At 52.4% G+C, this 17,299-nt stretch overlaps 1 protein-coding gene across 5 annotated transcripts in view; it reads left to right on the top strand.

Annotated features, from left to right (window-relative positions):
• Positions 1-4,487: 4,487 nt before the first annotated feature.
• The window catches only part of CNTFR (ciliary neurotrophic factor receptor), a 200,707-nt gene continuing 187,895 nt past the window's right edge, over positions 4,488-17,299 (top strand). For 2 of the 5 annotated variants that reach the window (XM_032096476.1, XM_032096474.1), the window contains exons 1-2: positions 4,599-4,685; positions 6,852-7,024. Coding sequence is in view for 3 of the 5 variants with exons in the window: in XM_032096471.1 (XP_031952362.1) it covers positions 4,587-4,685 (99 nt within the window). In the remaining 2 variants the exon portion in view is untranslated. Of the gene's footprint in view, positions 4,686-6,851; positions 7,025-17,299 lie in introns of all 5 variants that reach the window. The other 3 variants (XM_032096471.1, XM_032096472.1, XM_032096473.1) reach the window with 3 other exon arrangements.

Here is a 17,299-nt window from a genome sequence, read left to right as displayed (position 1 = left end):
AGTGCTGGAGGAAACCTTTTCCAGACCCCTATGCTGTTGTTCCTCGTTCAGGAAGACATATGCAAAAATGTATTTTAAATATGGGTTTCATTCCACGCTGAGCCTCTTCTGAGTGAGGAGTTGGCAGCCATGGGTCATGTGGTGAGTGGGTGATGGGACAGACGTTATTTATAACAGGTGTCAGGTGATATTTTGTCATCGATATCTTACCGGGCAGCAGCAGCAGCAGCAGCAGCAGTGAGGGGTCTCTCCATATGCCAATCTCTGTTTTCCAGGAGTGGGTTTGGTAATGGCATGCACCGAACCTGACATCCGTGCTGCACATGGAAACTTCACTCACTTATTTCAGCTGACTGGTGAGACCTAGTTCTCTCCGAATTCACTCTGCATCCCAAATCATGACAATCACTCATCTCCAAGCCACTTGATGCCTGTGATCACAGCTACATCCAAGGACAGGATTTTCTCCTGCACAAATCTGCATGGACACGTGACTGCATCACACTCTGTCCAGGCTCTGGAGGTCCCCACAGCTTCTCCCTGCCCACACCTTGTTGTATGCATGCGGATGCTCACTGCCATCACCAGGACTCTTCCCAGACAAATGGGTAATAAGCTGGAAAGCCACAGCCAGGTCCTATGCTTGTTATCTCCATCTTTGCCTTTTGCACGCACCTCCCACTATCTACACAGGAAGAAGTTTGGCAAATGTAATAAAGACAAGGTGAAGTTTTACATAAAATATTCTCTCCTGCTATGAGTCCTGAGGAATTTTAATCAGTCCAGGAGTACCAGTAGAATTCCTTTGCCTGCAGTCTTTTCAGGATCTTGCTTTCCCCTCTTGTTCCTCGTGGGGAGCATTTGCTGAGAAGATGATTAAATTGGGCTGGTAAAAAGCTCGTCGGCTCCATAGCTTCCATCTTTTCCTGCTTCTTTGCAAGAACATTTGTACTTTTTTCTGGCCTGCGGCATGCAAGGTCAGCTGCTTTCTTTGCAGTTTTCTTGTACGTTTCCTCACCATTGTTGTGGGGTTTTTCCCCCTCCAGAGAATCTCTTTTGTGCAAAGGCGAGAGACAAGGCTCCTAGCTCAGCCTGCTGTGTTGTTGTTCGCCTGAAGTCCAGCAGGAATTTAAGGAATGGTTCCCCACGTCTCCTATTCACCTTGCTTCTGCCAGTGGCAAGGGGTCGGGCAGGGGGCGGATATTTTGGGGAAGCCGTGAGCAAGGAGTGCAGACTCAGGGGCTGATGTGAGCTCAGGGATTTTGGAGGGCTGAAACTCATCTGCTGTTGCCTGCCAGTAGTTCAGTGTAGGAATTTGGGCATTTTGCTTTGAACAAATGATTCACCAGTAATCATTTAATCAGCTCTCCCAATGTTTGAAGAATCTGTGAGTAATTTAGTCAGATGTTTGCCACAGAGTATCAAATAAATGGTTTGGAAAGACACTGGCTCAGACTCTCACCTCGTACATGCACAGCTTTGGGGCAAACCAGGCCAGTGCTGTCCCCTGAGCTTTGGCCTCAGGTGTCCAAGAGATCTGTGCTACTTTACAACTGGCCAGGACCAGCCTCAAACTGGCCAGGTCAGGATCTGTCCACGGTTCAGCTGCTCCATATTTTTGCCATGAAGCTGTGGAGCATCTGCTCTCCTGCTTGGGTTACCACTGCTGCTGGAGGCTGGTGGGCAGCGTGTAATGCAGTAAAGTGACATTTTTGGTGACAAGTGTCATGGTTGAACATCAGTGTACAAGCTTGTGATGAGCCCCTTGCTTCCTCTGAGTGGCTCCCACTGGGGTGCTGTGGATGGGGAAAGCAGCCCAGGGTGATGGACAGATGCTGGCTCATCAGCTAACGGAGAATCATTTCTCCAGGTCCAGTTCCCTTCCTGGACCTATTAATGCTCTGGTGTCTTTCCATTCCTGTCCCCACAAAACCACCTGCTCTCCTGACACACTTCCCAGTGGCATCGGAGAGCTGCTGCTTCTTGCACAGCTTTTACTCCTTCTTTTTCAGCTCTACTACTGGCTGACAGCAGGGAGGGATGGAGAGGGAGAATAAGGGGTTGGAATTTTTTTTCCTTTTCTTCCATTGTGTGACTTTTTCAATCTAGTCCTGACTTTCTGGGCAGCAGGGTCACTCCCCAGCTCTGCTGCAACCTGATGAACAGCCTTGGAGACATCTCCTTTTGACTTGTAGTTTTCCCTCCTGTTTTCTTTTCTGTTCTTTTTCTAGGACCTGCTATCACAAATTCCCCCAGAGTCCCAACATGCTGGTTATTCTTTGTGGATAAAACAATAAATAGATAATTTATTGTGCACTTTCATCTGAGACAAAACATCATTATTTCCATCCAATTAGTAGTGTCTTTTAGCAGCATCAACGACAAACTAGACAAAATGTGGCTCCCACCCAGCCCCCTTCCTCTGCCTGTGTGACATTATCTCCACAACTGCAGGGAGAGGTGGTAGCTTTGATTTGATCAACACTTATCTAGTCAAAACAAAAGAGAATTCCTTTTGTAGGCTTGCCCAAAGATTACCTTTTTGGGTTTTTCTTTAACAGGAAGATCAGGAAGAAATTTCTGTTGTTTTGTTACTACTGCTGTTTTCTTCAGACCAGGAGAAGTCCTGGAATGTCAGGGAAAGTGGGAACCTGCCAATGGGAGTATTTCTCCCAAGTCTCTCTGCAGAGTTTTCTCACATGTGTTGTTTCCTGAGTCATGGAGATTTGAGCTGGGAACACTCAGATATCTGGAAGCTGGAACAGCCCTTACTGCTGACCTGAATGCTGATGTCCAGGGAGCAGGACCCCAGCCTTGCCACAGTCACCAGGCTGGAGATAAGGGCAGAGGATGTGCATAATGAGTTACAGGGCTCTGTAGGGCTCCCCAAAATCCCCTGTGGCCACTGGCCCCTGCCCCTTGCTGGCAACTAGCCCCTGGCAGGGAGCAGGCTGTTTCTTCATGGGCATTTGTCTTTTCCAGGCTGGGAAAACAGAGGTATTTTTCTGCACACTGGCAGCCAAGTGGGGGATGTGCCTGGGAAAGGCTATTCCCTCCAGGCCCCCTGCCCCATGGCACCCCCCAACCAGTGCCACCAGCGTGCTAGTCAGCCTGTCCCCAGATCCCACCCACAAGGTGTTTGCAATTGCCTGGGCAGTTGGCAGGAGCTGGCAAGGGGCAGGGGTGGATGCCCTGCAAGGGTGCCTTCCCCTCGGCCTCCTGCCCACCCTGCCCTTCCTTGCCCTGAGGCTGCTTGGCTGTCCTTGCTCACCCTCCCCATTGGCTCCTGCTTGCTTGGCCTCACTGCCGCTTTAATTTTAGCAATTCCTTGGAAAGAGTCATTTTCCATAACTCAGCTCTCAGCAGAGCCCTCTGCCTGCCAGCTCTGCCTTCTCACACGTGTTGCTGGCGTGCCCCAGCAGCACACGCCTGCACCTGCCTGGCCAGGCCTGCCTGTCCCAGCCTTTTGCACACCAAAGCCTCACACCCGGCTCCCGTCCCCCATTGGCACATTTCAGCCTGGCACTCCCAATTCTCTTTGTGTCATGGCTGGAGCGGGCAACCTGGCCCAGCTGTATGGCCACCCCTGGGGCTTCTCCCTCATCAGGAATAACTGAGCACAGCACAAGGGGACATCTGTCCTCCTTGACCTGCAGGCCCCACCCACACGTGTGACAGCTCTCTGTCTACCTGTGATGGGAAACGTGGTGATCCCACATGCTACAGGGGTTGTGATGGATGGGCAGGGTGCGTTTGTTCAGCACACACCAGCAGGTTTTATTGAAGTGGGGAAGGTGGGTGCAGGTGTGGCGGCAATGGCTGCGTGATAGGGAGCACAGCCCACGCGTGTGTTGGGTGTTTGGTTGTGCAACGAGTGCAAGAGGGGTGAGTGAGGTGCTTTCACGACATTCTGCACCTTCCTGTGGCGCTTCTGTTGGGCACTCCAGGAGGGTGTTGGTGTGGGGGAGCGCGGTGCTCACGAGTGGGGCTGTGTGCTAGGATGCACACGGAGGTGTGCACGGAAATGGTAGCGCTGTGCCTTCTCTTGGGTCTGCATCTCTTGGTGGAAGGAAGGGGCTGTGCTTGTGGAGGGCACGTCGTGCAGGACCGTGTGTGTGTGCACCAGGGTGGCCACGCTCGGGGCTGCATCTCTGGGGCGGTGGGGGGACTTGCAGGGACTGCTGCTCATGATGGGGAGGTGGCTCCGTCCCCACGGTGCTTCCACGAGTGTGCGGTTGCACGGGGGTCGGTGGGGCGCGCGTGTGTGCGGTGCCTCCCTCCGGCTCAGCATCCGTGGGGAGGGAGGAGGCGGCGGCGTGTCCGCAGGGGCGTGGACCGGCGTGTGCCTGTGGGGGTGCGCGTGTGGGTGTGCGTGCGTGTGTTTGTGAGCCCGTGTGTGTGTGCGCTGCGTGTGTGTGTGTGTGCGTGTGTGTGTGTGTGTGTGTGTGTGTGTGTGTGTGTGGACGGGTGCGCGCGGCGCGGCGGGGCCGGGAGCGCGTCCCCGGCGCTGTGCCGGGGGGTGCGGGCTGAGCTCATCGCTGGCTCCCCGGCGCTCCTTACCAGTGGCTTCTGCGGTCACATGGGTTATGTGCTGGAGTTTAAAAGAGCTTATAGCCCCCGAGCCGGTGCAGAAGCAGCCGGTGGTTGCATGGGGTAGCGCCGGGAGCGGCGGCAAGGAAGGCGCCGTGAGTACCGGGCGGCCGGGGCCGGAGGGCGGCACGGCGTGTACCCCCCCCCACCCACGGGACGGGGGAGGCGGCGTGCGGGCACGGGGGTCAGCGGAGGCGAGCCGCGGTGCCCGCCGCCGAGGGAGGCGGAAAGGAGGGCGGAGGGGAACGCTTTCTTCCCCCGCATTCGCCCCCGGTCTGGTGTACCCTCCCGCCCCGCAGCCGCGCACCTTTCCAGCGCCCGCGCGTGTCCGCGCCCCGACGAGGGCCGCGCGTCCACTCCTCGCCCGGGAGGAAACAATTTGGGCAACTTACTTTCCTGCCCCACCGTGCGCGTGTTCCCGGCGGGGAGAGATGGGGGGCAAGGGGCCGGAGAGTCGCCGCACCCTCCGGGTCAGCGGGTCCGCATCCGGGCGCGGCGGCAGGACCCCCGTCCTCTGCCCGGCGGGACCCCCCGTCCCCTGCCCGGCCGGGAGGGCTTCGCGGCCAGCACCAGGTTGAGGACTGGGAGGGATGAGTCCTCCCTGCGGCAGTGCATGGGGCTGGAGCCGGGACTGCGGGGCGGCTCTTTGTAAACCGGAGCCCGTGGATTTCCTGGGCGGGAGAGCAGGCTTCTCCTCCGTCTCTCCGAAGGCGCAACCTGCCTTCTTCTCTGCTGTGGCAGTTCAGATTTTCTTTTATATTTTTTTTTTCCTTCTTTGATTTTCTTTTTTTCCCCAAGTGTGATTTTATAAGGAAAGTGTCTGCATGGCGCTTCTGGGGAACTGCTCTCCCTGGGCTAGGCAGGCAGTTCATCCCGAGCGTGAGTACAAGGGCTGCTTTCTAGAATTGCATAATACACACCGATCCCTATGCTGCACAAAACTCCCTGACATTTCCACATCTTGGTGACTTCCCCCACTGCAATCTTAAAAACGAGTTGTGACTCCAATCAGTTCGTGAGCCAGTTTATGCTGCCTTCACTGGGGACAGAACCAGGTCTGCATGTTCCAGCTTCCCTGGCTCCTCCGGCAGTTGTTTCTTTAACCACTAAACTTTTTTGGTATAACGATCGGCACTTCTTCACTCTGTTATCCTTCCCCACCCCGCACTTACAGACACATGTGCAGGGTCTGTTTAGAGCGCAGGTTACAGAAAGGGGATTGCCTGCAAAGCTGTTCAGTTTTTTTCCCCATCTCTTTGTGTTTTAATTTGCGGGATGGTTGAGGAGGTCCTTTTCTCGGATTGCTTTTTGCTCGGGAACTTGCTGACTTCTGCTCGGATTTAGCAAATTTCACTGACTGTGCCCGCTCTCAGCGCACCACGTTGTGTACTTGGGTGAGGGACAGGACCTGCACATGCTGCTGCCGGTCCCACTGGCCGTGTGTGCAGGCAGCAAGGCACTGACATTGGCTGCTTCCTGCAAAATGTGCAAATACGTGGGAGCAGCCGTTCTTGCTCTCAGCTCCCTGCCCTGCCCCTCTATGAGGAGTTGGAGCTTTGCTGTGATGTCTGGAGACGTGCAAGGGATGCTCGTGTCTGATCAGGCAGCACGCTGGGACCAGGTCCTGGGACCAGAGGTCTCTGGGGTTCACTGCAGTGGATGGTCTTTCCCAAGACTGGCTGAGCTTTAGAAATGAGAGCCCCATGCCTGGCAGACTTCCTTGCGACAGCTCCTCAAGATAAGTTTATCAGAGCCTCTTGTCAGAGCAGGCCAAGCCGTGATCTAATGATCGTACATTATCTTTGGTCTGATTTACCCCAAGAGGACCCCATCCTGCCAGGACTCTGCATCCCCTTCCACTTGAAAAGTGCTCAGCACCTCCTGGGCTAGGGAAGGGAAAAGCCCTTGTACCTCTCAAAGCCACAAAGCTTGTGATGCACACACACATTCAAATAACTGTGCAGCCAAGGCTTAGCTTTCGGAGACGTGACTGAGTTTCTGAAGCCAGCAGCAGGAGTTTTGTGGGTGCAAGCCCCAGCTCCTGGCCACTCTCAGTTAATTCCCTGCAAGCTGGAGGCATGCATCCTGCTCCAGCTCACGCTGGGGCTGGGTGTGTGCCTGGGGAGCCTGTCTCTCAGCTCTGTCGTTTATTATTGCTGCCGCTGCCATTATGCCTGACAAATGGGAGTTGCTGAGTAATGTGCTGTTTGTGTGTAAATATCTCAGTGCTTGCAGCTGAGCTCACTCCTGCCACTTTGCAGGAAGCCATCTCAGCACCTTTCTCCTGTGAAGACCCGGGAGTGCAAAAGCATCCTTCTGCAGGGACCTTCCCACTGCTCCCAGCAGCTCTAGCCTTCGCTCTCCGCTGCTTCGCTGCAAGCGTGAAGCCTCCATCCTCTCTGGCAATCGTGGCGGCCCTGCTGCTTTCCTGAGTGTGAGTCAGGGCTGGGAAAGGGCTCTGTGTGTGCCTGTGTGTGTTTCTGTGTGTGTGCCTGTCTCTGTGTGTGTGTGTGTGCATGCACAGGCTCAGCTGCTCCCGAGGGTCCTTGTCCGAGGCAGAGTGAGTTTTGGGGACTTTGAGTGTTTTGATGGAGACAGTCATGCATAACTAGGAAAGGAGTTTTTGGGTTGATTTGGGATTTTTTTCCCTGCCCACTCAGCCCTGAGTTCCCCCTCATTTCATCCCAATGCTGATGAAGATGCTAAATTACTCCTTCCCAGATTGTTTTCATCCCATTTGCAAATTAACATCCAACTGCTTTTTGCAGTCAGTACTTGCTCAGCCCAGCTTTTTAATCTCCCCTTGTAAATCAATCCCTTCTGCCTCCTGATCATTTTTGTCGCTCGTTTTTCTGAAATCCCTCCAATTTGTCCATTTTGTGTCGGTGACGTATGCCTGGCCCTAAACATGATGTATACCAGGCATGGCAGCGTGAGGGAAGGACACCTCCTCCCCTCCCACCCCGCTGGGGCTTGTGATGCTTTGTCAGCACTGAACTGAGTTACTTCCCCATTATTCTAAGCTATAGTCCCTGCTCGGTGTTGCAGAAGAAAGCAGCATACTCAGGTCAGTGCCCTGGGGAGAATTCCTCCAAATTTTGGTGATGGGTTACCGAGGTTTGCTTGCATGCTGCTAGCAGATGCTGGAAGGGGACGGAGGTCTAGGTGTATTCCTGGGGTGCCTCTTCCCACAAGAACTAATAGTTGAACAGGAGGGAGGAGGAAAATAAGAGAAGGTAAGCTGGGCAGATGGGGAAACTGAGGCACATGCATGCACATTTCCTGTGCACCTTTCCAGCACACAGCTCTTGTTTAGGTGCTCTGTGTGTGGGGTCTGCTCTCCGTTGCACTCATTAGTGCTGCAGTCAGCATGGGCATTTTTCAAGGAGATGCTGGATCTTTGGTCAGAGCAGGCTGGCAGTCAGGGATGCTGGGTTCTGGGCTGATTTTTGTGTATTGCTTCTCATGCTCGTAGCCAGAGCCTGATGCCACAGGTGCTCTCATGGGGATGAAACAGGGTGAGAAAGTGCCTTGCATTCGTGCACTTTGAAGTTTTATCATGCCAAACCCTGAGCTCCTAGCACTGAGCATTCCCATTCCCTGGAAGGGCTGTGCCCTTTCAGGGTCTATCTATTTTTAGGAGGAGTTGTGTTCTGGACAGTGTCCACTGCAGATGCTCTCTGCCTCCTCCTCTTGGCCCTTCTCCAGGGACACTGTGTGGGCTATCTGATGGAGGGGCAAATCTTGCCGGGGCTCCTCCAGAGCAGAATGGAGGAGGCACCGTGATGGTCATGGGGACACTTGGGGGGGTGTGGGTGCCTCGGGGTGCTGGGGAGGGACAGCAAGCTTACACTGTCCTTTACATGAACTGCTGGGAATGGCGTTTCACTGTGCTCTAGGTGCCAGCAGGACACAGTGGCAGCTTCGATGTGGGATAAGCAAGGGCACTGCCTGGGCCAGGTGGTACCCGGAGCTTGGCGGTACCCGGTGTCAGTCCGTTCGCCAGGATGACACTAGGGGGCACGAGATCTGCTGGAATTCCTTTGTTGGGGATGGGAGAGGAGGTTGCAAAGCTGCTCTTGACCCTTCAAGCCCCGTACATCATCCCCCTGCAGGTACATCATTCCCCTGCACATTTTGTAGGATTATGAGTGTTAAACCCCACGAGCTGTCCCGGTAACTCGTCCTGCTGCCAGGCAAGGACACAGCTCTCCGGATGCTGCTCCACTGGGTCTGTCTGTCACTGACCGTGGAAGCAGCAGGAGTAAGGATGGAAGCGCTCAGCCGGAAACATCTCCGAAGTGAGAAGGAGATGGATGCGGCCAGAGTGCCAGGGAATCTCCGGGGAATCTGGGAAATCCAGGAAAACACCTTAGCATGGTTTTAATGCCTCTCTAGAGGCATTGTCCAGAGCAGGGATTAACTTAGATTCAGGGCTGGCTTTCAAGATGCAGCGTGTTATGGTTTCATTTTCTGCTGGTTGTTAAGTTCATGCGTGATGTCTCCTCAGGGTCATGTTTTCCCAAAGCAGCAGAAACTTTAGAGAGTCTGATTTAATGAATGGTTCTGATCGATCTGAAACATGGAGAGTGTGTGTGTGTATTATATATTTGTCCGTCTACATATCTGGGTAGAGTGCAAAGAATATGTTTTTGAAGGTATGTTTATGCATTTCTGCATACATCCAGCTGTAATATTGTCTTCAGTCCTTAAAATCTATTATTCCAGCTGTGAATGTGTGTATATATATTAAAACACTGTATACTGGAGTCTTTCTCTCTTGTTATAACAAACCTCGCAGAAAGCAAGTAAAGAGACATTGTTCTCATAGCAGGGTTTTAAGGGCTCAATATTTATCTCCTATGAATTTTGGTAGTTTTTGTTCAGCATGTTTGCAGTTATGATGGTGGGGGGGGGTTGCCTATCTACTTCAAATTCTGTGCTATTGGGAAACTGAAAACATTCGGATCATTTCAGTTTGTTCATTACCTAATGAAAACAGAAATCAAGCTTCTGGATTGAAATGCTGGCACTTGATAACATTCTGGCATATTAAGTTCTCAGTGGTTGGGGTTTTTTCTAATGCCTTCTGTTGCCAGATACCAGGCTCCTTTGCTGGAGCCCTGCTTCTCTCACAAGCCCCCGGGCAGTATTTTTAGTAGGACACTGACGCATCGCAAACACTCCTGTTCTGTGAGAAAAAGCTTTGCTGTCTGTTGTTGAAAGTAGCACTAGGATGGCTAGAAACCGGAGATCAGAGGGGGACAATGCTGCTGCTGCGTCAGAGCATTTGCTTTGTGCCTGTGATGGAGGTTTTGTGTCAGGTCGTGCAGGTGCATGCCTGTGCGGATGTGAGGGCAATTCCCCAGCTGGGCTCTGAGACAGGACTGAGGAGCAGGCCTTTATTTATTTTGAAATGCCTTGTGAAATGGAAGGAGGTCCGGGAAGAAGTGCGGAGTCAACTTTCAAGTCAATTAGGGATGTATCTGGAGGTGTGAAGTGGTTTGAAGAGGACAGGGTGATTTGTCTGAAAGTGTTAACTAATTAGAGGGTATAGTCAGGGCTCTAATTAGCCATGACACCCTAAAGATGTCATCAAAGCCCTCTTGAGGCATGGCTGATCCAGTGCCGTGGCTGTGAGCTGTCTGGTCAGTGTGGCCATGCACGGCCAGAGCTGCCGCCCTCTGTCTCAGAGGCAGCCCAGATGCTGGTGCTTGAGGAGGCTCTTTTCCTTTCAGGTGACTTGTGATACCCTCTGGGGCTGCTGCCAACATCGAGTGATGTTCATAAAGTCACAGAACGAAAGGAACGCTGCAGCAGTTGGAAGAATTAATACTGGTGCCCATTATGTGGGAAATCTCCTCTCTTTTCCCGGGGGGGGTATCACTTTCTGCTGCTCTGTGCCTGGGGGAGGCTGGAGGAGGAAGGCTGTGAGGGTTTGCGTTAAATGATGCTGTACTACCAGCTGGTGGAGGAATCATGACTCCTTTCTTAGCATTGCCTGACAGAGGGGACATGGGATCAGCTGAAATCTGGCTTGCCCAGACCTGCTTGTATTTAAATACTATGCAACACACCCCGTGAGGGGGAACTGTTGCGGGAAGCGGTACGAGAAGTGCTGGGTAAGAGAGGCTTTTCCCTGATACTGGAAGCAGCTTGCAGCCTGGAGCTCTGCAGGACCACACCTGGGTGGTGGGTGGTTGATTCCCCTTTGAGAGGCGGGGCTGGGGGTTGCTCCCTCTGGGGCTACTCCCACTGCCTGTTCATCCATCAAAACCATTGTTCAGTCTGCCCTGTGAGGAGACGAGAGCGGGAGTTGCCCATTCCCAGCAGTGGTGCCAAGAGCCAGTAGGAGCCACCTAAAGCTAGGGAGTAGGCTGATGGATGAGTCTGGAGAGCAGGGCCCATTGCCATTCCCAGCAACAGGGAGCAAAAGCATTCTTTCCTCTCCCAAGGCTGAGGTCCCCATGGCTGTCAGAGCCCTCTGAACTGCCAGGAGAGAGAAGCAGTGGGCGGCTCAGACCTCACTGGCAGGAAGGAGGTACTGTTACTCCTGTTTCAATGGGAAATAAAATAGATCCTGGGGCGAGGATGTTCCCTGTGTGTTTCATCAGTGCTATGAGCAGCCTGGCTCTGCAAAGGGACTCCTTTTGCTTTTGTAGGTGGTATTGCAGCCCCCCAAAAGTGAACACACCACCAGGCACACCTCCATGCTAACAGCTACTGAGGGATGCGCCTGCTTTTAATTATGTGGGTGTTAAGCCAATGAATTAATTTTGTTCACAAAGTCACAGCCTGGTATTTTCCTGCTGCTCCTGGTCTCTGGTGGCATTCCCAGACTCTGGAGTACACATGCAAATAACTTGGAGACTGGTTGTAGTAACTTGCAGGACCCTGCCACGCAGGGCTGACCCACACATCTCTCCCTGTGCCCCTGCCATGGGGTCCCAGTGCTGCAGGGGGCACGCAGCATTTTAGGGTGCCGTGTTAGAGATGATGGATGGGGAGCTGCTGCCTGTGCTGAAGCATCACAAACTGATCAGCACAGAGGGGGTGGTCTGCATTGCTGCCCTCCTGCCTGGAAAAGCAGCCTGAGTTGGGTACCTCGGGGACAGGCGCGAGATTCGGTTGTGAAATCAAACAATATCGTGTATAATAAAACAGCCTTATATCTGATTTTGCTCTAGGTACACTCTGCACCACAGTCCTTTTGTCTAGGGCCTAAAAAATGCTGGTGATAATGAGGACACATCCTTTCCTGTGGTTAGCGTGTGGTTCTCAGATGCAAAGAGGAGGCAGCCTGTGCTAGACTTCACCATCAATGTGTGATTTACCCTCCTCTGTGCTACTGAACTAAGGGCTTGAAAAATAAATACATTAAAAGGAAGGAGAGACAACAAAAGGATGCTGCTGCTCTGAAATTCGATCAAAAAAAGCTCTGTCCAGTCCTCTGGGCTTCTCACTTAACTAAGAGCTCCAGAAATAACAGTGTTACGGTAAAGTGCACCCACAGATAACTGTGGGTTTGGGGATGGGACTGCTTTGTTCTTGAGGAACTAGGATGAAGTTCATTTTGGGTATTTTTTCTCCCCAAAGTGGGGGTTATTTTCACTCCGTGAATCCGAGGCCACTCAAATCTGCCTGGGACCTCTCAGCTTTGAAATCCTTGCCTAGCCTGTTGTCTCTCCCCAGCTTGCCAGACACACATATGGGTGGGAGGCTGCTGGATTTGGGAGCCCAGCTGGTGGGGGTGGGAGAAGTCACACCGAGCTGCCGCCGCTGTTTCTCCCGGCTCGGTTCAGAGCGGTTTCCTCTTGCCCCATATCCTGGCCATGTGCGGGGTGGCCGATGGCCCACACGTGTTGCACAGACACATTTCCTGCTGCCTCTTTGTGCCTGCCTACCTATTTGCAGCTGGGGGAGCTGAAGCTGCTCTTTCTTGTGATTTGTAAAAAAAGTCTCTCTCTGGATAGAGTTGTCTGTGCTTTTATTGACCTGGTTACGGGAACGACAGAGGCTTTTCCGTCTCCTGGATGCGTGATTTCTGCAAGGGCTGTGGAGCAGGGGCCAGCTCTTGCTGCTGGTGTGTTTCCAGTCCTTCTAATGTGATTAGTTTGACAGGCCCATTGGGTATGTTGGCAAGTCTAGTTTTTATTTTGTGCATGAAAGTAAGTGCTGTGACAGGGCACGGAGCACCAGCTAATGCTGACATCTGTGCAGGAGGGAGCGTTTTGGCTGGACAGCATTTTTGGCAGTGCCTCAGATGTGCTATGCCACCTGGAAGGACCCCCTTGACCTTTTGATGGGGCATTTCTGTAATGTCCCAACTTCCTGAACATTTTGGAGGCTCCTCCTTCGTATCTGCAGTTGGAGTTGCTTGGCCAGAAGCTGCAGTTTGAGTTCTGTGAAACCTGAGTGTTGAGGACATCCCAGGCGTGCACCTGGTGACTCCCAGTGAAGGTGTCCATCCTTCAGAAGTCCAGCAAGCTGCCATCAATCATCCCCATTGGTACACCCTGCCTGCTGGGCTCCAGTTTTTTACATGCTGACATCTTCCAGCAATGCTGAGGCACACCATATTCTTGGGGCTTGTTTGGATGGGAGGAGGACTGGAAGGGAGATCATCGATCATCTCCAGTCTGCAAAGTGCTTTTTGCTGTACAGACACATCTGCTCTGCCCCAGCCCTCTCTGCTCTGGATCAGCAGTTCCAGGTTCACCCTAGCTTACTCATCTGCAAAGCAAGGATGAAGAGGAACTTCCCCAACAGCCATGGTGGGTCCTTGACTTCAGGGGCATGCAGCATTTGTGCTTCCAAGTTTTGGCACATCTGTACCTGTGGTCAGGCCAGAAATGGTGGGGTTTTTTTGAAGTGGGGCTGCCTTATGTACAGGGGAGGGCCATTTGTGCGCAAATGGACCTGGTATCTCCCCATAGCTGCTAGAGGAAGGAAGGAGATGATGGCGTGACTTGCCCAGGTCAGAAGAGCCAATAGCAAAGGATACGTGTTGATGATTTTGCCTTTGCCTCTCCCAAGGAATTGATCTGGCCTGTTCTTGGGTGTAGGACCCAAACTAGAGGTTTGACTCACTGCACATCTGCATTTAGTCTTGGAGGGTTCCCCAAGGCTGCCTGCTGTAGTACATTACCAGGGTCAGCCTTTAACCTTGCCACCACTAGGAGTTGGAGGGAAGCATCATTGCCTGCAAAGAGGGGAAATAGAAACCTGGAGAGGCTTTGGGATTTCCTTGAGGTCCCAGAGCATAGCTGGTGGCAGAAAACCAAATTTCTTGAGTTGCAAACAGCTCCTGCCAGCTGTGGGACACATTAGTAAATACCTGAGTAGATCAAAGTAGGGCATCCGGCTCTTTGTGCAGCACTGTGCTTATCTGTCTATCTGTCTGTCTGTCTGTCTGTCTGTAGTTCTTCTGGCAGTCAGACCCGAGATGACATTTAAAGGCTTTACGTTTTCTCTTTCTTGCCAGTTTCAGATCAAATTTGCTGAGCTGTCAAGCTGAAGATGCTTTTCTCCTAAGTGCTGGCCCAGCAACAGCTTGCTCTGCTCCATCCCTATCTTGGAGGAATCCATCTGGGTTCCTCCTGCCTCCCATCACTGGCATTAACATGTGGGCGCTGGAGCAACAGCTCTGCTGATGGATGGATGAAGAGAAACAGATTTTAGCTCCCTTTTTCTCCCTGTTGTTCAGGCCATTCTAGGCTCAGCTAGCAGTAGGTGTTCAAAAGCAGCAGACAGAGCCAGGTTCACACTGAAAAAGTTTTGTTGGGGCGGAGAGAGCAGTGGTAGAGGCTTGCAGGCAAACCCTTCCTCCTCCCTAAGCCTGTGTCTGACCTAGGTCTTAGATGCAAGCATGTGTGCAATGAGCTGGTGGGCTCTCAGCAGAGTCCCATCAGGCTGGGTGTCTGCCTTGAGACAGCCAGGATGAGTGGCACTAATCAGCATCTCACCCACTGGGTTTCAGCAAGGAAGGCGAGTGCTGTCCTTGTATGTGCAGTGAGAAAATTGCTCCCATGTCCCTGGGGGCTGTCACTCCAACACTTTGCCATGCTCTCCTGGCGGGGAGCGGCACCAGAGGATGCCTCTGTTGCTGCTGTCTGCCTTGGGGACAAGCACAGGCACGTGTCTCCAGCTGGAAGTCAGCTTGGGGAGTGGAGAAACCTCCCCAGAACATGCATTTGCAAGCTCTGGTGTGTCACAGTCCCTCCCGGTCAGTCACAACCTGTGTGTCACAACCTCCTGCCACTGTGTGAGTGGGAAGGCTCAGTGCCTGTTTCCTGGCTCTGGAATAGGGAGCCAGGAGTGGCTGCAGGCACTGAAGCTGGAGCCAGAGCCATCCCTTGGTCCCAGCACCAGCAGCCAGCTCCAGCTCTAGTCCTCGGAGCATTTTTGAGGGCTCTGTGCAGCATGGTTTTAACTCCATCCCTTCCTCTTGTGCAAGCCTCTTCCCTGACCAGACATAATGATAAAGTCAGTCCTGAGACAGCTGTAGCTCACTGGATTTGCCAGGCTCTCATCTTCCACTTTACACTCACCAGACCCTGCATGGTGCCTGTTGGGAGCTGTCTCAGCTGTCCCTGAGCAGCATTTTCAGCAAGGATGGCATTTCAGGAGGGTCCCCCATAACTCAGTCGGGTGCTGCCAGTTTAACCCAGCCAATGGCCCTCTTGCAACCCCAGCTCTGCCTGTGGAGGACACCAAGCAGCTGCTAGGCAGCGGAGACACAAACTGACCTGCACCTTGGCTTTTCAGGGCAGTTAGGATATGTGGATGGAGCAAGGCTTTGTGACACAAGCAATTACAGAGTTGGCTTCAATGCCCAGAGGAGCCAGAGGTTGCTCTTGTCACCCAGACTAGGAGATGGGAGGAATTTATTCATTGTTCTAACTCCTTCCAGAAGTAGCTCAGATGCCTCAGCAACAGGCAGCTCTGTAAAACTGAGACGAAAAATAAAGGATCTTTCCTTTTGCTGTGTCCTGGACAGTTAATCCTTTTAACCATACCATGTCCAGGTGGTGTGACTAGGCTCCATGGGACTCAGGATCATCTCTCTGGAGACACCTTTGGGCACGGCCATGTCCACAGAGCAGCAGTGCAGAATTCTTCCATCAACAGATTTAGGATCTGCCCTGAGTAGAGCCTCTGCCTCGGTACTGCTCAGTTTGAAAGCCCTGCCTCATCATTGTCCCCCCAACAATTGCTGCTGTGGATATTAATTTTTCCCAGATTTTTGCTTCCCTTTGAATATCTCTGCTATGGATCATTTTCCTTTCATGTGTTAGCTGGTATTTTCCCAAAGCTGAATCTTGTGCTATTTCCTGCCTCCCTTTCTATGCTTTCTCTTGCTCCCTCTTCTGTTATGCCTAAAACCACCTTGGGCTTTTCTTCTGCTCACTTTAGAACAGACTGCTCCTCTTCTTCTGAAAGGTCATAAGATGGGAAGAAATGGCCATTTAAAATACGAGGAATCCTGTCCACCCACATCTTGCTTAGCACCTCCCCAGCAGGAGAAAAGTGACTCAAGGCTCCCAGGGTGGGAGGATAAATCAGGTGTTCTGTGGATGGGGAGAGCCTTGCAGGGCAGGAGCAGGCTGCTGAGGCTGTCAGCAGTTTGCGAGGGCTGCAAGGTGAAGTTCCTGGCTGCAGCAGTGATGGGAGGGGATCTGGGAGCTCCTGTACCAGGAAGTCTGAAGTACCACATATGATGGGTGCTGAGGATGAGGCAGCAAGGTCAGGCTGGATGGGTAAGAGGGGTATCTTCTCTCTGGTGTTGTAGCTGTGGTTTCATGGTGGGGAGCTGGGGGTATAAAAATTAGTCAGTTTGTCCTTAAGCAGTGTTTTTCCACCATTCTCTGTAGATTCCCAAGTGGAAACTTATTTTAGGCTTGAAGTCTCCCCAAGGCATTCTGTTTGTCTAGCTGTGGGTGCTGTTCAAGCTGAGGCTGTGTGGGTAGTATGTGATAACCTTTTTTTTCATGTCTCCTTCTTTAGTTCTATGCTTCTTAATTGATATTTGTAGTCTTTTACCCCTTCCCAGCTGCTGCACTTGTCTGTTCCGAAGGACAGTGGTGCTGCAAGGAGTGGGACAGGATTGCTGCAGCTCCTCAGGCCCTAAGCTGGGCACAGAGCATCCACAGTGTTGGGTCCTCTTGCTTTGCCCTAGTCCTCATGCTGTGCTGTGCCATCCTCAAAAGCTGTGGGCAGCCCTGTTTGCAGGGGGAGGCTGACACAAGGTTCCGAGAGGATGGAGTGGAAAGGTGGCTTTACCTATCTGGAACAATGAGCCCCTTTGTGCACATTGTTTTTTAGACCTTACCTTTCTTGTACCCTCCATCAAAGTAGTGGGAAAATACTGCTTTTCCCAAAGCCAGGCGCCAGGGGACCACTGCCTCATGCTGTAAGCTCAGGAGTCAGACAGCAGCTTAAAGAGTAAATATATCTGCCTCTGCAGCTCTTGGCTTCTACAAAAATAAATCTTAAGGAGGTAACTTTTTGCTGTGCAGTTCTCAGTGCTGGTTCTGCTGTGGTTTCCACTGAGATAGCATTCGGCTAACACAGCCAACCAGGAGTGGAACAGGCCTGGAGCTGTATAGAAAGTGATTAAGATAAGGCAGGGTTATGATTTGCCTGTCTGATCCTGAAGCTTTGTGCATTATTTAGTGTGTGTAGCAGGAGGTCAGTAGCCTCCTGATAA

This window comes from Corvus moneduloides, chromosome Z, assembly GCF_009650955.1.
Source record: "Corvus moneduloides isolate bCorMon1 chromosome Z, bCorMon1.pri, whole genome shotgun sequence".
Classification (NCBI taxonomy): domain Eukaryota; kingdom Metazoa; phylum Chordata; class Aves; order Passeriformes; family Corvidae; genus Corvus; species Corvus moneduloides.
The sequence above is the reverse complement of the archived record's forward strand: the minus strand, read 5'-3'. Positions and strand labels throughout refer to the sequence as shown.